Source organism: Capra hircus, chromosome 7 (genome assembly GCF_001704415.2).
Source record: "Capra hircus breed San Clemente chromosome 7, ASM170441v1, whole genome shotgun sequence".
In the NCBI taxonomy this organism is placed as follows: domain Eukaryota; kingdom Metazoa; phylum Chordata; class Mammalia; order Artiodactyla; family Bovidae; genus Capra; species Capra hircus.
The window spans coordinates 106577907-106599612 of NC_030814.1; the positions used below are offsets into that span (position 1 = coordinate 106577907).

Genomic DNA, 21706 nt, shown 5'->3' on the forward strand with positions numbered 1-21706 from the left:
GCAAGCCTGACATATGGATGGATGGATGGGTGGGTGGATGGATGTGAAGCTGAGGTGACTAACCAGCCTAATCCCCAGGTCCACTGCACACATCTCTTCCAAGAACAATAAGCTCAGCTCTCCCTTCTCAGCCAAATGTGCCTGCTCAGAACTCCTGATTCTGTAAGAAAGCTACGTGCCCACAGCCCCTCATTGCTCACTGCCCATCCTCTCCACCTGACCTCACTTTCCCATCCGCTCTACAGTGTGCAACCCAGGCAGACGAGGAACAAGTCATGAAACCGGGGGCAAAGGATGCAGGTGGCTCAGCTGTAGGTTTAATCCCTCTTTCCAGGTCATCTCTATGGATGGAATAAACACACATGGTTCTGTCTCTGGGAAATGGCAGGTGCAGGAGAGGACGATGTGCTTGGGATGACCCACTGTGGACAGTGAGGAGACCAGGAAGGGCCTGAATGCCATGTGACCTCCTGCCTGGTGTCTGGCGGGGAGGCATGCAGCAAGGGACAGAAAGGGACAGCTGAGCCTGGCACAGCCCTGCTTCCCCAGATGACCTGCTATTTCTCCAGCCTGCCTAGATGTTACCCTGCTCCCTCCTCACTACCTTCTCTCCTGGGCCTGGTGGCTGCTCTTAGAGGAAAGGGAGAGATAAAGGATGACTGCTTTCCAGATATAAGATTACACTGCCATAAGTAAGACACTGAAACGTACAAACTCACAAGGATTCTGATGGAGCCCTGGGAGGTGCCACTCCCCCACTTTGCCCCTGCACCCACTCCACACACACCAGGAATCCCTGGTCCAGCTCAGCTTTCTCCCTGTGCTCCTCGTGAACCAAGGCAGGCTGAGCTAAGCCCGAGGGCCCCCTCAATCAGCACGACTGGGCTAAATAAACTGAGGGTCCTACCGGCAAAAACAGTGAAGTCATCACTGGGTCAGCACTTTCCATGCAAAAGGGTGCTTTGGCCACACCTGCCCCCTTCCTCACCATCCCGCCAAGGGGAAGTGGGCCAGTAAGCTGGTGATCAAGCACTCTCAGGCCCACATTTGGCTGTGGCCAATATTCCTGTGGGAAAGACCTACCACCACCCCCTGACCACGGATGAGCACACCACACAGTGTCTGCTCCCACTCCTTCTCTCCAGCCCAAGGCTGGACGTGGAGGGGCAGATTGGGGTAGGGCTCCATGCCAAGCTCGTCTCATTCTCCAGCTCAGCATTTACTGAGCTCCCCCCTGGGGTTATGGCAAAAGGTTTGGGGTCCTTGTCTTCTCCATTGAGGTCCCACGGAGAAAAAGGCTATGAGGTCCATTCTGGCATTATTAGGTCCCTGGAGTATTACTAACAACATCCCATTTGCAACGTCTAGTCTACGAGCACAGCTGAATCACCTGGATGCCTCTTAAAAACACCAATTCCCAAGTGTTCTAACAAAAACATACACGTGAATGTTCATTCACTATTCACAGATACCAGAAGGTAGAAAAAGCCCACATGCCCACCAAATGGTAAACAAATGTGGTATATCCATATAGCGGAATGCCATTTGGCCATAAAAAAAGAAATGAAGCCCTGATATCCACAATAACACAGATGATCTTTGAAGTTATGATGCTAAGTGAAAAAAAGTCAGACACAAAAGGCACATATTATGTCATTCCACTTATAGGAAACTCCAAAATAGGCAAATCCACAGACAGAGAAGGCAGGTTAGTAGTTTCCAGGAGCTGGAGGGGGACAATAACCGGGAGTCACTGGTTCGTGAGGCCTCTTTCTGGGGTGATGAGAAGTTCTGGAAACTACAGTAGTGTACAGTGACTTGCACAACTCTGTGAAAGTCCTAAAAGCCACTGAGAGTGATTTAAGTGATGAATTTTATATTATGTAGGATTTTAACATAATCTTACAAATAAAGAACCAAACAAAATAATTCTCAAACCTTATCCCAAATCAACATCTTCGGGATGGACCTGGAAATCCATATCTCTAACAAGCTCTGCCAGGGACTAAAATAAAGCAGAATTTAAAACCTGTGGTGCAGAAACCTCAGGCCCAGGTGGTTTGGGTGTCTTTCTAGGCCTAACACTAGGGGACACTGGAGTCCTCTCCTGGACCTCACAGGATCCTGCTGTGTCTGCAGTCTTCCCTGGGCTGAACTCTCCTGGGCTTGTCTGCATAAGGAGTGGGAGTGTGAAAAACCAAGATCATAGCATCTGGTCCCATCACTTCATGTCAAACAGAAGGGGAAAAAGTGGAAACAGTGACAATTTTATTTTCTTGGGCTCCAAAACCACTGTAGATGGTGAGTGCAGCCATAAAATTAAAAGATGCTTGCTCTTTGGAAGAAAAGCTATGACCAGTCTAGACAGTTTGTCAGAGACATCTGAGACATCAACAGGGACAAAGCAGAGACATCATTTTGCTGACAAAGGTCTGTATAGTCAAAGCTATGGTTTTTCCAGTAGTTACGTATGGACATGAGAGCTGGACTATAAAGGAAGCTGAGCGCTGAAGAATTGATGGTTTTGAACTGTGGTGTTGGAGGACTCTTGAGAGTCCTTTGGACTGCAAGGAGATCCAACCAGTCCATCCTAAAAGAAATCAACCCTGAATATTCATTGGAAGGACTGATGTTGAAACTGAAGCTCCAACACTTTGACCACCTGATGCAAAGAGCCAACTCACTAGAAAGCATTCTGATGCTGGGAAAGATTGAAGGCAGGAGGAGAAGGGGATGACAGGGGATGAGATGGTTGGATGGCATCACCAACTCAATGGACATGAACAAACTCAGGGAGATGGTGAAGGACAGGGAAGCCTGGTGTGTTGCAGTCCATGGGGTCACAAAGAGTTGATGACTTAGCAACTGAATAACAATGAGAATCAGGCCCAGAATTTGGGCTGGAAGAAGAAGCCCTTTGTCTTACTGCCTCCACGGAAAGTGGGAAGTGGGCCTGGGGTAGCAGGCAGGAACTGGTAGGTGGCCATCCAGCTACCTCAAGGGACAAGTGTGCCCACCAGGGACCAAACAGCAATGTGCTAGGGGGTAAAAAGGCCAAGCCTGATGCCGGGCCCGAGGATCCCAGGCCCACCGGAATGTTGGCCAATATTGGTGTCAGGATGAGGTGATGTGGGCACCCACAGTGTGCAGGGGGTATGGAAGGCTTCCAGAACCCCAAAACTGGTCCTTAGAAGAGAGGATTCCCACAATGGGGCTTGATGCACATGGAGGAGCTCTGAGACATCAGGTTCCCTCCGACAGAAGGAAGAGTGTATGAGAGGTTCAGAGGGCAGGAGCTCTGGAGAGTGGAGAGTGGGGTTACTAGGAGGGAGGCAGGGGTCCCCTGAGATGACCCCGGCCCCACTCCAAGGCCCTGCAGGATCTGCCCTGGAGAGCTGTGCGTGTCCGTGTCTGCCCTCTGCCCTGACTCACCTTGCCAGGCGCACACATGGTCCCATCCAGGGGCGGCCCCTTCTTTGTCTTGCAAAAGTAGGGGTTTTCAGGGTGGCTGCACCACAGCTGTTTGCACGGGTCGAAGGTCCGGAACTGGAAGAGAGCAGCGGCAGCTGGCAGGCCACCTCCCACTGCAGGGGCCTTGCGGGGCTGCCCCCGTCACCCCGGGGCTCTCGTGCACGGCTGCCCAGGACAGGCCTGGGTGTTGCCCTGAGCTCTGTGTGGTTCTGGTGCTGTGAGGATTTCGGGGGTACTTCATGCTTCACGACTGTACACGACGCAGGGACAGCGCCTCACATCCCTGGAGGCTGCTAGGCCTCCCGAGCCTGCAGACCTTGGTGGCTACACCTTTCATGGAGCCTGGACCTCTCATGGAGCCAGCTGGGCACCAGTGTGCTTGGCATGAAGGCTGGTTGGCATTCCTTTGGCCCAAGCAGGCATCTCATGAGCAGTCGCTGTTCCCCGGCTGAACACTCCACTGCCTCAATCCCTCCCGAAGCCACGTCTGGACCAGCCAGGAGAGCACGGGGCACCCACTGGATATATGGCAGTAGGTGTGGGGAGAACCTGATGTTTAGAGGGCCGCTCCACCCTGTCCCGGGGAGCCACCCCGACCCCAGCCACCTCCCGGGAGACCAGGCGGGTCTGGGCTAAGCTCCCGCTCAGTCCTTGCAGGTGTCCCGGGCTCCGACACTCACCGCGGTGCACATCATGTAACCAAGGCCAAAGTCGAAACGGCACTGCTCGTTCATGGAGTAGTGCAGCCCGGGGAGCTGGGGCAGCGCCGGCCAGTCGTGGGTGAAGGGGTCATCCCGCAGGCAGTCGTAGGAGCTGTGAGGGGACACGGGGGCACCACAAGCTGCCTGCAGCAGGACCGGGCTGCCCAGACCAGGTGGCAGTTGAGGCCCCTCCTGGAGCCTTGGCGGTGGGCCTGCTTGCACACCCCAGCCCTAAGGCTGTGTTGTTTTAGCTTCCTGTTGCGCCTCTTTTCCTTGGCATGGTTAGGCAGGACCTGGCTTGGCTGGGCCCTGTGCTAAGTCACCTCAGTCGTGTCCGACTCTCTGCGACCCCATAGACGGCAGCCCACCAGGCTCCCCCATCCCTGGGATTCTCCAGGCAAGAACACTGGAGCGGGTTGCCATTTCCTTCTCCAATGCATGAAAGTGAAAAGTGAAAGTGAAGTCGCTCAGTCGTGTCCAACTCGTAGCGACCCCATGGACTAGGCATCCATTAAAGGTGGAGTGGTTGTAACCACTTTCCATCCAAAACTTAGCCCCCAACAGTGGGACCCCCCAACCAGTACTGCTGTCCCCCTCTCCCCTGCTTTGCACTTGGGGCAGGAGGCGCCCTGCTAGGCCTGAGTGCAGCGCCCCCGGCTCCTCCCCAGGGGACAGGGTGTACTCACTGCAGGTAGCGGCTCAGCTCCTGCTGGCTGCAGCGGGACCAGTGGAAGCGATGGAAGGCCGCCTGCACCAGGGGCGCCATGATGCTGCCCAGCCGCACCTCGTCGCCGCAGCGGTTGCCCTGCCCGTCGTGCTCCATGCCCAGCCTGTGAGAGGAGCCAGGGCAGCCTCCCTAGACCCTCACCCGGCCACACTCACCTGTCAGCCCCACCCCCTCCAGACGCTGGGAGGGGACCCCGACCTCCCTGAGCTGACTCCCCTCGCCCTTGGCTGGCCTGGTCGGCCCTGAGCCAGGTGGTACCCGTTTCCTCCCAGCTGGATTTTAGAGCCGGGGCGCTCTGAGGGGACAGCATCCAGCGGCAGGCCCTGCGGGGTCCTGTCCCCAAGGCAGAGCGCTGTGGCATGAGAAAGCAGTGGGGGTGGAGGCGCCCACCACCCTCCCTACACACCAGCAGCACGCACACCCGAGCTCCAGCTCTCTGTTCCTGGGGGAGGCTCCCTCGCACCCTCATCTACAGAACTGGGTGAGAAGACCCTCCTGCCCAAGTGCTTCGATGGCATAATGGGTGGGCAGCCCCCGGCTGCTGCCTGGCCCTCGGTGGAAAGTGGGCCAGGACATCACATCCAAGGGGTTTGTCGTCCAGGGAGTGTCCCTCTCAGGGCGCAGAGGAGAAGCGGGGCCCCTCGAGCCCCAACCTGCCTCAGACAGCAGGGCCTGCTGAGGCCACTTACACATGGCCAGTCTCGTGGGCCACCACGAACGCGGAGGAGAAGCCGTCCTCGTGGTTCAGGGTGCAGCTGCGGACCGGGTGGCACATCCCAGTGACAGGAGCATAGCCTGGGAGAGACAAAGGGGGCTCAGAGCCCTCTCCACGCAGAGGGGCCCAGACCCCATCATGCCCTGGCATCACCAGAGCAAACGGACACAGCCAACGGCCCTCAAGGCTGGCACAGCTCGAAACCAGTTCCCTGCCCCGGGGAAGCGGGCCTCAGCCCTGCCCATCAGCAGCCACCCTGCTGCCAGCTCAGTTTCCCGTGTCCAGGTCTTATCTGCCAAGGCTTTCTGCCACCTTGGTAGCCTCCTGCCACCTTGGTAGCCTCCTGCCCACTGTTCTCTTTCAGGCCACCTCCCACTGTCCTTCCCCACTTGGCTGAGTGGCCTTTCGGTCCCCGAGGCTGCAGCTTGCTTCCTGGGCTGTTGGCACTCTGGCCCTGGTGCCTGGCACCACACGCTGAGCCGCTCCCTCGGGGCCTCCCTGGGGCCTCTGAGACCTCAGCTGGACCCTTTCCCACAGTGCACAGATGGCTGCAGGGAGGGTGGGCCCAAGCTGATCAGGGCAGTGCTGTGCTGCCCCACGGAGCTGTGCAGGGAGACTGACCACGGAGACGGGGAGGCAGGCCAGTCACAGGTGATGAGGCTCTTGGAGCCCTTGGCCCAGGAACCCTGCGCTCTGACTGGGCAGATTCCGAACCACATTCCTGCTGAGGGGTCCAGCGGTCTGTCCTGGGCAAGGCACCCCCAGAGGTGGAGAATGGGGATCAGAGGGGGAAGGACAGCCGCAGTAGGCTAACCTCTGACGTGAGAGGCCACACACCCTCCAGCCACCGCTCAACCCACCAAGGGCTTCTGAAGAGCCACTGAATTAACAGGTCACAGTGAGGAGACACAGTGGGTTTTGCCTGCCCAGTTACAGCGTGTGGTCCAAGGAAGAAGTAGGGAAGGGAGTCTCACAGGGAGAGAGGGCAGGGTTGAGGCAGGAAACTGAACCCCCTGAGCAGGAAGGTGGGAAGGCCACCCTGTGATGTGACTGGTCTGCGGAAGGATGATGCCCCCTGACTGGGCTGAGCCTGATCACAGGGAGTCTTAAGACGCCCCCAGGGAAGGACCACGTTCCCGCCCACGGGGACAGGGAGAGTGACGGGAGGGCACAATGATCCCACCCAAGATGGAGGAAATCCAGACAGTGGGGCCTCACCACTTGCCGCTGGGTGAGACACAGAAGTGTGTGCAGAACTGTGCGCCAGGCAAGGCCTCTGTTTAAAGACCTGGGCATCCTAGAGGCTGTCAGCCGCAAATCAGCATCGCCATGGGCACTTGCCATCTGCCCATAGTTAAATCAGGTGTCACTGCAGCTGCTTCAACAACCCCTAAAAGGGGTTCAGGGTGGAGATCAGGGATGAGGCGCTCTGTGCTCTGGGAAAAACTGGCAGGACAGGTCTTCAGATACTTATTTTCAGGGGCCAATTTTATGAGCTCAATTCTTGAATCTCCCTGTAACTAGAAAAGCACTAAATTCCTTCATGGTGATGTCCGCTCCTCATGACTAACAGGAATTCTCAAGAGACCAGCAGAAACCTTCTGCAAAAACATACGCACTTGATTGCGTGTGTTCTCTTTTCACTAAAATCACAAGTTACTGACCTTCCCCCCTACCTCTTTGGAGCCGTTTCTCGGAGCTATCTGAAATGCTGTCTCCAGGCTACAGGCCTCATTTCACCCCAAACAAAACTTAACTCGCAACTCTCAGGTCATGTACTTTTTTAAGTCAGCAAGACCCAGAAAGTTAGAAGCCCGGACTGTCCCCCCACTGAGCCTCATTCATCTGAGACCCCATGGAGAGATCCTAGGCAACGTATTCCAAGAGAAATGTCTATTTCCACTGTCTATTTCCCTTCTAATAAACAGGAAAATATGTGTCTTAAAGTATTTTTTTGCTCTGCAGATTTTGAGATGCTTGTTCTTGAATCAGTGCCAGGGCAAAGCTTCATGGTCTTCTCTTTGACCTTTGTATCAAAGCCTGCATATGAATACGTGCCTCAGTCTGTGTATTTCTCATTCACCCACGCTAGCATTACAGAAACATTTAGGATTTGAAGATTTGAAAATGTATCTATATTTTTCCTTTATATCCTCCATTCTTAGTTCACTTTGCTATTATTTTCTTTCCAGAAATCCTTGTAGATAGACACAGTGTTCTTCCTGGATTGCGCCTCTACATCAATTTTTCGCTCATATTTCGATCTTTTTGGGTGCCCTTGACATTTTATTTCAGCTTTTGAATTTTCCATTTCACCCACTGAGAAATGCGATATTGCTGCCATATCGGTAAAGAAAGGATGTCACAGCATCCTTTGTTGCAGCCTTCATGGATGGCGAGCTGGTGAGCCCCGAGGAAACTCAGGATGGGAAAACACTGGGTGCTGGCCCCAGATGGCTGAGACGCATAGCGAAGGAATGATTTCAGTGAGCCCAGGCTCCTGTATCTTCCCACACATAGAAAAGCACTGAATTCCTTACCTTGAGATTTTTGTTTTCTTCAATTAACATTAAGCTTTGTCTTATTAGCTGCTCTTTGTTGCAAAACTCCTACATATCCTAGCCCCCCTCGCCTCCTCAGAGCAGCTCAGTTCTCCCAGGGTTACTTGAGATGCTATCCCCCAGGACGGAAGTACTAAACATTTCCGATGAATTAAAACACATATACACACACACACACATAACTTTCAGGTTGGACATTTAATTTTTTAGTCAACACCATCAAATCTTTAATGAAAACCCTTTTTTTTTTTTCCTCTGATTCTTCTTTGTAGCCTGTTCTGGGTTTACAGATATATTTCCTCAAACATTCTGGAGATATGACTTTATAAAAATGTACTTTTCCCTTCTCTAAATTTTCTGTTTCCTCTGGAGTTAGCTTTTTAACTTTATTTTACATCTCAGTCCATCTTTTTCATCCTTTCCTTTTTTTTTTTAATATCTGGTAATTCTTGGCTGTCCTTTCACATTTTTAAATGAAGAATAAGTCACTTAATGTAAAAGTTGTGTTGGTTTCTGCTCCCCGTTAGAGCTCTCACTCTGACAAAGGGCGACAGAGGGCTCCGTCAGCTGGCCACACAGACGGGCTTGAAGGGGAGCGAGCAACCTCTCACAGTGGAGAGGCACCAACACCAGCCAGGAGGCACAAGTGATCACCCCTGTGCAGCCACCCCCCGACCAAGAAATACAACTGTCCCCACACTGCAGAAGCCTCTCCTCGGTTCCAACAGCAACTCCCTCCCTTCTGCCCACTCTCCCGACTGTTGACACCACAGATCAGTTTTGCCCACTTCCAAGCCTGAAATAAGTGGAGTCCTGAGTATATATTCTTCTCTGTCTTATTTCACTTATTTTATCTAACATGCGCTGTGTGAGATCTTCAACTGTGATTGTAGACTTGTCAGTTTTTCCTTTTGGATCTGTCGGTCTTATATAGTTTGAATTTTTAAGTAAAGTTCCTTATCTTTTCAAGATTGAAAATTTATTCAAATTTGTTTTACGAAAGTTGGAGGAAGCAAGGGCTTCAATACGGGTTCAATCCCTGAGTAGGGAAGAATCCCTGGAGGAGGGCACGGTAACTCCTCCAGTATTCTTGCCTGGAGAATCCCATAGACAGAGGAGCTGGGTGGGCTACAGTCCATGGGGTCGCAAAAGAGTGGGACACGACTGAAGTGGCTTGGCAAGCACGCACGGAGGAAGCAAACAACCGAAGCCCAGCCTCAGAGCTTGTCTGGCCCCTGGGCTGCCAGCCCCAGACTCTGCCCATTTCATTCCCTTTGATCTTCCCTGTCCCCAGGGAGACACAGTTTCCTGGGGGACATGTCAGAGTTCCTAGTAGTTTTGAAGAGCCAGGAGGAGACTAGCACTTACCCTCAACCCAGACACCCTTCTCAGCACTTACCCCCTTGCCCAGATACCCCTCCCATCCCAGGCCAAGGCTGCTGGGGTGGCCTGGCAGGGTCAGGCACTCACGTGCAGCCGCCCTCCTTTCTCTGCCCCCGCAGGCCCGAGACTCACCTTGCATGCCCGAGGGCCCAAAGTCCTGCCGTGTGAGGAATATGGCGTGATCGTGGTACTCGTCGTGATCAGTGTCTGGCTTCTGCTGGAGGTAGGCCCAGCGGCAAACATTCTCCAGACTCTGAGAGGGGTTCCCAATCTCAATGAGGCTCATGGACTGCAGGGGCAGGAGAGACAACAGAGACGGATTGGTGTCTGGCGGTCCGGAGAGGAGTTGAGCAGACCCCGTAGACTGGGGACCTGGCCCCGGTGGCCTCTCAAGGACTCCCTCCCATGTGGCTCCATTCTCCAGAGTGGTGGAAAAGATCCCTGGCCACACAGACCTGCCTGCGCTTCCACACAGTCACTGCATGATTTCAGGCGAGACACAGGAACAAAACGCTGAGGCCTCAAAGCCTCAAAGGGTCCATTCAGCCCACCCCACCTCCAAGGCCCATGCATCCTACTTGGCACCTGCTCTGGGCAAGCTCTGGCCAGTGTAGTGGACCTCGGCAGGACCTGGGACAGGGAAGACAGAACTCCCAACATGGCTACAAGCCCAGAGAAAAAGAAAGGAACCCTGTGTTTCCCCCTTGATAGAAGCTCTTTGCAGAAAACAACACAAGGGAGGGGAAAATTCTGCAGTACACACAGTGAAGGAGCCACATAAGGAACAGGACCACGGGGTAATTCCCGCAGGACCAATGGACAGGACGCCACCGGGAGCAACCACCTTCCACGTATCAGGACACATGCCTGCTAGCCAAGGCTGGCCACCAGACTGGCAGTATCGCAGGCCAGTCTGCCTCACGGCATTGGTATTCACTCTCTTACTCAGCTTTCACAGTTACCCAGAAAGGCAAGAAACTGAGGCTCAGAGAGGCCAAGTAACTTGCCCCAGGTCACACAGCTCAGAAGCCTAAAACCGAAAGTCTATATTCCATCCACTTCCCTAAACTCCCTCTCCAAATGAAAGACACACCATTATCACCTCAGAATCAGGTCTCACAAGCTGCACTCACCCCTTTTCTCTCCACAGTCCTCACAGCAGGCATTCTGGTTTCCGCTCTCACCACACACTCCTACCATCAAAGCGGCTCCCTCTAGGCAAACCTGTCCATAAAGCAGAGCTATGCATTCCTCGGTAGACCAGAAAGCATGCATTTTTCCTCTTCTCTTGCATAAACAAATCCAACAAGCACAGTCACATACTTCCCTTTGTGTGTGTAAGTAGAATGGACTGGGGGTGTATTTATAGGGTACTGTTCATAAGCCAGCACGTTGCAGAAGGTGGAAGAATGAGTGAAGGCCAGGGAAGGTCCATCATTGCCAGGCATCCCGCGACTTACCCGAGTCAAGGGTTTACAAGACGGTGGACCAGTTCCCACGCCCTAAGCACAGAGCCAGTTGCTCCTGAGAGATCAGAATACTTGGTTTAATAGCATTCAGTGAGTCCTAATGAAGTCAGTCACAGATAGGAGCGAGAGAGCTGGTGGCTGGGACCTACTGAACATTCCCTGGAGATGGACAGCCCCAGAGGATGCTGGGAAAGGGGAAGAGAGGCACATTACTGCCCTCCCCATGACTGGGAAAGCACGTGACTACCTCCAGCCAATTAGTTGCCATCAAAAGTGATGTGTGTCTCTTCCTGGTCTGAGCACTTTATTGCCCACATGAGAGCCTTCGGAGATCTCTCCTGGCTGGCATGGGAACCAGCAACCAGGCTGCTCTGTCGCCCAGGTCTTGAGTGAAAATGAGACCAGAGTCCGATGCCAATTCACACTGAAGACACCAGGGTGAGTGAGAAATCAGGCTTTGTGGCTGTAAGCTGCTGGGACATGGAGCTGGTTTGCTTCTGCAGCACAGTCTTGCCCACCCCAGATGACACAGAAGGGGCAAAGGCAGGGGTCATGGCATCTGTATGTCATCCAAGCAGGTCAGCCCAAAACCCTACCAGGAGATCACTGCCTCCAGAAAACCTTGAGAAGCCACAGCTCTGGAGGGAGAAGCAAGTCAAAGACTCGCCTTTCTAGGGAAGGAACTTTGGGTGGAATGAGAAGGAAGGGACCTTCAGGGATGTATCTGATTTGGTGCTTGAGTTTGGACCCCATTGGGCTTACGATTGCCACTCCAGTCCAGACCACAAGGGCCACTGATCACCACTCGATCAAGGATGGCTGCAGAGCCCCCACGGGAGGGGGACCCCCCAGCTCCACGAAGCCCAAGACACGTGCAGATCACTCAGTTGTGTCCAGTCTTTGCAAGCCCCACAGACTGTGGCCCGCCAGGCTCCTTGCTCATGGAGTTCTCCAGGCAAGAATACTGGAGTGGGTAGCCATTCCCTTCTCCAGGGGTGGAACTGGGCTTTCCTGCATCGTAGGCAGATTCTTTACCATCTTAGCAACCAGGAGAGCCCAGAGCCTTGCTAAGCCACCTCCAGCAGAAGGACCTTGGTCCCTTCAGGGCCATGGCTCTCAGCCCAAACATCAGGGGACCGAGCCCCTGGTTGGTTACAGTTACTTTTGCCTGCGTTCTTCTGACAACAACAGCCCAATCTCCCTCTGGTAAAAGATCTCCTCTGTTAATCTGGGTCTGACCTCGGGCTCAGGGGTGGGAGAGGTCAAGCCCAGACAACCCCACCTAGTGCCTTCCCAGCACCATGATGGTTGGGGCTAAGGGGTTGGAAAGATGTGTGACTATGAGCCTAGAGCTTCCCCCAGGGCAGAGAATTCCAGGGAAGGAAGAAACCAAAACAGAGTGTGGGCTGGGGTGGAGAGAGCTTGATTCCCAGTGTCCTCACACCACCACGTGGCTTACCCAGGCCTGGAAGCCAGCTGCCCACAGGCCTGTTTATTATCTCCTGCAGCCATGAAATTAAAAGACGCTGATGCCTTAGAAGAAAAGCTATGACAAACCTAGACAGTCTATTAAAAAGCAGAGACATCACTTTGCCAACAAAGATCCATATAGTCAAAGCTATGGTTTTTTCCAGCAGTCATGTACAGATGCGAGAGCTGGAACATAAAGAAAGCTGAGAGCTGAAGAATTCATGCTTTCAAAATGTGGTGCTGGAGAAGACTCTTGAGAGTCCCTTGGACTGCAAGAATATCAAACCAGTCAATCCTAAGGAAAGTAGTCCTGAATATTCATTGGAAGGACTGATGTTGAAGCTGAAACTCCAATACTTTGGCCACCTGATGTGAAGAGCCAACTCATTCGAGAAGACTCTGATGCAGGGAAAGACTGAAGGCAGGAGAAGGGGTCGGCAGAGGATGAGATGGTTGAATGGCATCACTGACTCAATGGACATGAGTTTGAGCAAGCTCCAGGAGACAGTGAAGGACAGGGAAGCCTGGCTTGCTGCAGCCACTGGGGTTGCAGAGAGTCAGATACGACTTAGCAAATAACAATGAATAACAACGTAATGAGTTATTTCCAAACTTTATGATCTGAAAAGTTTGGAAATCTGAAAAGAGTTTCCCTGGTGGCTCAGATGGTAAAGAATCAGCTTGCAATGCAGGAAACCCTGGTTTCATCCATGGGTTGGGAACATCCCCTGGAGAAGGGAATGGCTACTCACTCCAATATTCTTGCCTGGAGAATTCCACGGACAGAGGAGTCCAGTGGGCTACAGTCCATGGGGGTCGCAAAGAGTTAGACACAACTAAGTGACTAACACACACACATACATGATCTGAAAAAACCCAAACACTTGTTATCTCATGGTTTCTGGGTTAGGAATCCAAAGGCAATCCAGTGGGGTCCTCTACTCAAGGTTCTCCCGTGAGATTGCCGGCAACTGAGACTGGGGCTGCAGTCTCAGCTGAAGACTCCCCTGGGTGGGACACACTCCCACACTCACTCACGTGGTTACTGGCAGAATCCAGTTCCTCACGTGCTGCTGGGCCTAGGGCTCCTTGCCACCTCACAGGGACCTCACCACAAAGCAGTCACACAGGGCAGCTTGCCTCCCCCAGCACGAGTGACCTCAGAGTGCATATCCGAGGCACAAGCCATAGTCCAGTTAGAGGCGAATCTCGGCGCTGCCCACGCCCACAGGGAAAGGACCACAGCAGAGAGGGACCACCAAGACGTGGGCTCACGGGCGCCATCCTAGCACCTGCTTGCAACAGAGATGTGTCTCATATATGCTGAGTGACTCCTCCCACGAAAGTCAGCTGGAGTTGTGTTATCGTCACTTGCTGCTGAAAGACCACGAGCAGCGGACTTCCTCCTTGGAGACTCGTGGGAAGCCCAGGCGAGTGCACTGGCTGGCTGGCTGCAGGGTTCAGCTAGTGTGTCCAGCGCCAGTGGGAGAGAAGCTCTAGTCACGTTTTTGAAGAGAAGTCAAGAGTCCCAACTAGAAAGACACACGGTGTCAGGGCCAGAGAACAGGAAGAAGGGCATGGAGTTGGAGACAGAGCCAAAGGCTGAAACGAGGTGAGAACAAGCAGTCTGGGGGCTCAGAGAGAGGCCTGACTGCTCAGGGAGTGGGCTCATTGGAAGTGATGGGTGGGTGTTGCAAACCCAATGCCCACAAGCCAAGGCTGGTGATGTGAGTCAGTGAGGCAGGTTGGCTCAAAGGAAAGCAAATCTGTCTTTTGTTTGCCAGTTTAGAAGGTTACAGAAGAATATTTCCCTGTTATGATAAAGAAGTTGGGGTGATAAGGAGTGGTAAGAACTGGCAAGCCAAGAAGCCCATGCCCCAATGCAGGGGCAGCAATCCTCAGCCCCAGCTCCCTGGGCATGGCATGCAAGAACAGAGCCCAGAGCTGCCACCAGGCTGACCTCTCAGGCCAGTCTTTACATTTTACAAAGAAGTGTGTGTGTGTGTGTGTGTGTGTGTGTGTGTGTGTGTGTGTGTGTGTGTGTGTAAGTTGCTCGGTCATGTCCGACTCTTTGCGACTCCATGGATTATAGCCCACCAGGATCCTCTGTCCAGGGAGTTTTCTAGGCAAGAATACTGCAGGGGGTTGCCACTCCCTTCTCCAGGGCGTCTTCTTGACCCAGGGATCAAACCTGGGTCTCCTGCATTGCAGGCGGATTCTTTGCCATCTGAGCCACCTGTGAAGCCCACAAAGAGGTTCTGTGGACCAAAGAAAACACATCCCTCACGTCACCAGGTAAGGAACCTTGGAATAAAGGCCCTTCAGGGCTACACCCAACACTGGCTTGCTGGTGAGTGCCTCCTGCCTCCCAGACACCAGGCCCTTGGATTCAGCCCAGGTTCCTAGCCCCTCTCAGCAGCCACCGTGATCTCACTGCTGTGGCAGGATAATTTACTGAAGTATTGATTTGTGTTTTGTTCTTCCCTTGTCTTCCCTTCCTCCACTCCAAGAAGCAGCCCATCACTTCTGTTCTCCAGGCCCACAGGGGTCTGTGCCACAGGACCCAGAGCAGAAGTTGTCTGGGACTCTCTCCCTGCTTTTGGTTTCTGAGGAGACTCCCCAAGGGGAGGGGCAGAAGGAAGGGCTCAGAGGGGTTCCACCAGGACGAGGTGGCCCTGAAGAGGCAGATCACAAAAGAGCAGTGGCCGTGTGCTGGGCCCTGGGAACTTGCAGCCCAGATGGGGCCTGGAGGAAGGTGATGTCAGTGTCTGACATCCACAGTCAGGAGCTGCTTGGACTTCCTGTTTCTTTGCCCACATTCCAATTCTCCCAAGGTTCTGGCCATTCTCAAGGAATTAAGGGCTGGTGTCCTCCACCGTGCTGGCGTGGAGAGCTCAGGAGGGGGCACTGTGCCCCGTGCTGTGCGGCAGGTGCCAGACCTATGTGCATTTTACAAAGAGCTGAGTCAGTGAGGAGAGAGGACACAGTCAGGACCGTGAGGTGGCAGGAGACGAGCAAGCCAGCTGGCAGCGGAGGAAGTATGGTTTCTGGCCACGGAGCTTGTGGAGGAGGCGCAGGAGAGGACCACTCAGGCGCATGCAAGGGAGAGTCTGCAGTGCCCTGGGACACAGGCCAGGGATGATCTTTCTGGGCCCAGGTTTCCTCCTTGGTAAAAGTTCAGCAGTTTTCCTTTGGGGAGCTCTGCTGCTTCTCAGGTGCAGCTCCTGGGGGAATAGTTTAGAGCCAGCTGGGGATTCAAGTAAGGTCAGTGGATCGGAGGCTCAAAAGAATCAAAACACCAGGTGAAGTGTTACCCAGAGGCAACCCCCACCCCCAAACAACCACCCATGAGCTTCTAGGCAGAAGACTGCACCCCAGACTCAACCCTTCCTTGGCCTACTTCTCCCCCTTCCTGAGAGCTGCCAGCCTTCCCATAGGTTCTGCCTGCCTTGAAGGGCTCTTCACAGACAGAGCTGTCCAGGCAGAGGGCCCAGGAGGGAGGTCTGGACACCCACAAGGGTCACTCGGGCTCTGGTGGGATCTCCGCACACTGCTCGGCCGCCTGAATCACACTCACAGCCCTCCATCCCATGTCTTTGCCACGTATGGGCTGTAGTCCTATCCAAGCAAGGACAAGAGACGTGTCTGTCTTTCTTTCAGAAGCAATGGCGATCCCGCAGTCTTTCCGTGCCGCCACAGTAGTGGGTGTGGCTGTCCGGGCTGATGCGCTGAAGAATATTAACAGTGCTGAAGAGAGGGGCAAACGCCAGGTGCCCATTAGGCCATGCTCCAAAGTCATTGACGGGCTTCTAACTGTGATGATGAAGGATGGTCACTTTGGCGAACTTGACATCACCGAGGATCACAGAGCTGGGAAAGCTGTGAGCTTCACGGGCAGGCTGAATAAGTGTGGAGCAGTCAGCCTCAGATTGGATGCGCACCTCAAGGGTCTAGAAAAACGGCAGAATAACCTGCTCCCACCCCGTCAGCTTGGTTCCACTGTCCTGACAACCTCCGCGGGCATCAAAGACCACGAAGGAGCGAGACGAAAGCACACAGGAGGAAAAAAATCTTTGGATTCTTTCTCTAGGGCTGCAATACATACAAATAAAATGCCTCGGAGGGGCGTCTGGAAGCCACGCCACCTCTGAAGGCGTTCTGTGTGTGGGGCCTCATCACCCCTCCGCAGGCAGGACAGGAAAGGAAGGGCGAGAGCCGAGGTGGCCACCAGGTGGCGCCGCTGCCGCAGGAACAGCAGAGGGAGCCTCGTGCGCCAGGATCAAAGGGCTGCTGCTCCTGAGACGCCGGCCACCGGCTCAAACGGAAGGCCCCAGCCAGCCTCTGGGGTCCCACATTAAACAAATCAATTAAGACTTCTGCAGAAAGTTCTGTCCCAATCTCTGCTCTCTGACATCTCCATTGTTTGCTCTAGAATGAGCTGAATTATTTACGCTCTTACCTCCTTTAGTCAAGGAGACAGGAGCAATGTGGGGCCAGCAGCGCGGAGGCTCCGCAGGTTCCAGGATGTGTCAGGGGATCCCTCAGATCACCAATCCCACACACCAAGGCACCTGCGAGTGATGGTGCGGCTCCCCAGGCAGCTCCGCGCCCTGGGGGCGGAAGCCTGCTTCGCTGTCATCGGCCCTGTGCCCCTGGACATGTTCCCTGCTCCACGGTCCCGGGCGCCCCCTCCCCAACCGCAGCGTACAGCTGGGAGCTCAGGCGCTTCCGGCCACGGCGATCAGCATCTTCAATATTGCCACCCAGCGGGAGCCAACCGAAAGCTTCTCAACTGCTCTGACCCCAGAGGGTCCCCCCCGCCACCCCGCAAACTCGCCCTCCCAAAGAAGCACAGGACCGCGTGCACAGAGCAGAGTCCAGATCTGCTGGGTTCAAGAAAGCAGAGCTCCCTTCTCAACGTCCACACTGCTAAAATGCAAGGCAGGAAATTCTCTGCGGTGCAGGTCAGTCTGCGTGCTGAACGATGCTGAGGAGCATCCCGACTTCTTCCTGCTGGATGCCATGAGCATCCCCAAGGTGGGGAGCTGCAAACTCGCCCTCTGAGGGGGGAACCCTGCCATGGGAAACCCCCAAGGGGAGCAAACCCAAGGAGCCCTGTGGAAAAACAGCCCAACCCAGCCTCCCTGAGCAAAGCCGCTTGCTCTCCGTTGTGTGACTTCGGCAGTCCTCACCAGTCCTGTCGGCGGGGCGGCGGGGCGGGGTGGGGGGGGTAGGGTGGGGGTAGGGGGGGTAGGGTGGGGGTAGGGGGGTCGGGTGGAGGGGGGCTGAGGTAAGAGCCCCAGAGAGCTGCTGTGAGGGTAGGGTGAGGTGAGTGAAGTCACACAAGGGGCTGCAGACAGGACCCGACCCAAAGAGGGCGCTGCAGGCTGAGACTTGCAGGAAGCCTCGCCCCCTGCTGCCATCGCTGGTGCGCGCTCACCTTACAGAGGACCCTAAGGCTCAACGATGGTAAATGACTCACAAGGACCGACAGGGGCCAGAATCAGCACCAAGCTGAGGGTCTTCTCCAGGCTGCTCTGGGGTGCCAGGGAGTACCTAGAGCTCAAACCTCACCACAGGCATCCACACTCCCAACACCAGTGAGGGCCAGGACTCCCGGATCATCAAGGCACATTCCAGACATCCTCCCAGAGGCTGGGAATCTATTCCCAGAGAAAGCCAAGCTGCCAGCTCAAGACTCTTCAAATGAACCTTCCCAGCTCAAGCCTGTAGGGCACATCTGTCTCCAATGCTTCCTGTTCTTCTCTGGACCCTGGAGACTCTGGCTCAGGAGGTGGGCCATAATGGCCAGGGGCTGGGCACCAGGCCTGGCGCCAAATGGTTGGGGGTTGGGGGTGTCCTCACCCTGAGGAAACAGGGGGCTGTCCCTGGGATGTCTGAATCCCCTACACAGCCCCCACACAGTCAGGGAGGCAGAGGTCCATATCAGGTCGGCATATGCAGGAAGAGGGTGGTGGCACCAGCCCCTTGAACACTGAGACCTGCCCCAGCACTTTCTTCTCTTGCCTTCCCCTGAGAGACTCACAGTCAGAATTTCTCCGACCCTTCTGTTCTAATGCTGAAAAATTCCTAGGAGCGTTCCATACTTTGTCTTGACCTGGTCTTTCACAACAAGATACCTTCTGTTCTCTGATTGTCCCCAAGTCTCTGATTTCCATTTGCTTTGATTTTCATCATCTTAGGAAATATTTAAAATGAGAACAGTTCAGTAGCTTTGGTTCCTTCTCAAAAAAATCAATTGAAAAGCCAGTTGCTATGCAACCCTCAAGCCTTGCTGGTGTTCTGCTCCCTGGCTGATGGCATATTGTATAAAATGAGATAATCTCTTTTCTTCTGCTGAGTTTTTTTTTTTTTTTTTAAGAAATGGAGAAAAATGTTGTTTTAGGAAAAACTTGAGACAACTCAGAGGCTCCTCATAAGCTGGAAGACAAACATGTCCTTTGCACAAGCACACCCGATTTTATCCCCAGCGGGGCCTCGGTGGGGCCGGGGGACAGGTGCAAGGTGAGCAGAGGGCAGGGAAGCTGGTCTGCTTCCATCACAGCTTGGAATGAATAGCAGAATCTGAATACCCAGGCCACTTTCTGCCCCCAGTCTGGGTCTCCCTCTCACTGCTCCCAGACCCACCCCCTTGCCCTGACTCTGCAGACCTTGGAGGACACAGCTCAGGGCCCTCTCCTGGCAGGGGTCAGCCTGCAGTCCCCTTGGCCTTTCTGTGCTTCAAGCCTCGCAGGGACAGGGCCTCACTCACTGTCAGGAAGCACGTGGCTCCTTTAAGAGCAGCTCATCGGAATCCATTCTCCTTGGGAGCCAAACTCTATTTGTGACTCTCGTCCAGAAGCCCTTCCTGGCTTTTCCTGCAACAAGCAGAGCTCACTCCCTCTACACGAGTGCCAGCCAGGCAGTCCTCTCTGGATCACCCCATCCAGGGCACTGGGTGTTCTGTCTCCTTCATGGTGCTCACCACTCCAAAACCACCCTGTTTCCTGGTGGACTCATGGGAAGCTGGTGCCCCAGGCCTGGGGGCAGGCACATCCCAGGATCCATCTGCCCAAGAGATGGGTCCTCCCACTTCCTGAGGTCCCTGAGAGCCCTGGAAACAGGGCTACCCCCAGCACTCTGCCAAGTGGAGTCTGTGGCTGGTGGACACAAACTGATATCACCCACAATGAGATAAGTACAGAAATGGGAAACTTTCATAGCAGTTTGATGGAGTGACTTTATGTCTATGGAACTTAATAATAAAAAGCCGGGGCTGGTATTCATGAATAATCTTGGTTTTACCACATTTCCCTGTTCCAGTTATTCTTTTTAAATGTACTTGCAGAAATACTGGTCAGTGGTGTCACCTCCGGCTCTGAGGTGCTCTGTCTGTCTGGCCTGGCATCCTTGGCCCTGGCACCTACTCTGCAGGGACTGTCACTGTAGACTTCCCGTTTGATTGCTTCAGGTCTGTGGAGTGACCCCTCCTTTCCCAAGGGTGTTGCCCCTGAGCCCACAGCCAAGCATCCCACACTGTCCCTGGGCTCCCATGCGAGGTGCACCCACTCCAGAGCCCCAGCCCCTCTGCATCCGATGTCTGTCCAGCACCAGCCTCCATGGACGTGGTCGGCCAGCCATGTCCTCCTGACTCTCCTATCCGCACCCCGCCTGTGTTTCTGCAGCATGTCCTCCCGGAGCAAAGTGAGATCCCCACCTTGGACCCCGCTTGCCTCTTACAATCCCGCAACTTGCTGAGGAGGCCCGAGTCTAGCCCTGTAACTTTCTGGAACCCTGCAGGACACACAGGCTCTGAGGGGCGGCAGCCTCCCCCATGGCTTCCTGAGAACAGGAGGGGTGTGGAGGTGGGGGCGACGGGCAGGGCATGGGGCATGGCACGGGGGAGGCTCGGCTGCAGGAGACGGCTGAGCTCTGCTCCGTCCCTGGGCCCAGGCGGAGGGGCAGCAGCATCTTGTCCTTTCTGGCCAGGCTTGGGGGCTGTGGATGGATACGGGGATCTAACTCTACATCCTGGCATGTCCTCTATCCTGACACCTCTGAACTCCGTGGCAGAGGTCTGAGTCTGCGCAGCTGTGCCCTGCTAGGGTACAGCGGGTGCAGTCTGCGCTCTGCCGCAAGTGCGCATCAAGCTCCACTTTCTCCCTTCCCATCACCTCACCACCACGGATTCCTAGCTTCCCAGCAGGAAGTCAGGGAGGTGAGCGGGGACCTCGGTCCCCCCGCGCCCTCTCACTTCTCACTGCATCGGTCCTGGTCTCGCCGGAGCTGTCCCACTGCCCAGGTGGGCTGCGGCCACCTATCTCGTTGGCCAGGGGCTCCGGTCAGCCCCATGGCCCACCCTCCCCACACCATCCCCAGAAAGAGGAGGCTGTAGCGTCACAAGGGGCCCATGCCCACTCCCCGTACCCTCACTCTGCCTGTGGGGGACTCCGAGGGTATGAACACGGCCCAGGCAAAGCAGAACCTCTCCCGACAAGGTGGAACGTAAGGAGCGGTGGCCAGCCTGGCCGTGGCCACGAGGGCGGGCCCTGCCACACCTCATCACCCGACCTCACCTGCAGGCGAGGCCGCGCACTGGGAGCAGCCTGCATCCCCCTCTAGCCGAGGTGGCCTGCCCGAAGTTTCCACAGACACTCGGGTGACAGAGGTCCCAGGCCCAGGCCCAGGCCCAGGAAAGGCAAGATTGCCCACAGGGCGGAAGAACTGAGGCCTCTCCACTACCTCCAAGCCATCACAGAGAAGAGGTGCCAAGTAAAGCGTGAAGTCCTTCCTGCATCCTCCTTCAAATCAGAAATAGAACGCTGGGCACGGCACTTGCGGCACGCCACTAGGGACCCTTCTCCAGGTGCTAGCGCTCAGTTAAACAGAAATACTTGGACTCTCTCATTTTTAAATTATTGCTTTTTAAAAAAAATAAACAATTTTTCCACAGTTAAAAATGTGCTATAAGTGTATAAAAGAAACCCACAAGTATAAAAGAAACATCCTTACCATGATACATTAAGAAAATTCAGCAAAGTAGAAGGAAGAAAATAAAAATCCATGACCTACTACCCGGAGATAAGTACTGTTCACATTGTATGTATTTCTTCAGTCCCTTCTGGTATAATTTGTACACAAAATTGAGATTATAATACTGGAAGCTTATACCCTTCTTTCCCCAAAAGCAAACCAACTTGACTTTATGC

General features: G+C 54.3%; 1 protein-coding gene across 2 annotated transcripts in view; it reads right to left on the bottom strand.

Annotated features, from left to right (window-relative positions):
• ADAMTS2 (ADAM metallopeptidase with thrombospondin type 1 motif 2) overlaps positions 1 to 21706 on the bottom strand; it is a 260395-nt gene that overhangs the window by 48332 nt on the left and 190357 nt on the right. For both annotated transcript variants that reach the window (XM_018051595.1, XM_018051596.1), the window contains exons 6-10: positions 9691 to 9847; positions 5589 to 5694; positions 4859 to 5002; positions 4152 to 4284; positions 3433 to 3546 (exon numbers count right to left, since the gene is read on the bottom strand). In XM_018051595.1, the coding sequence (XP_017907084.1) occupies positions 3433 to 3546; positions 4152 to 4284; positions 4859 to 5002; positions 5589 to 5694; positions 9691 to 9847 (654 nt within the window). The remainder of the gene's footprint in view (positions 1 to 3432; positions 3547 to 4151; positions 4285 to 4858; positions 5003 to 5588; positions 5695 to 9690; positions 9848 to 21706) is intronic.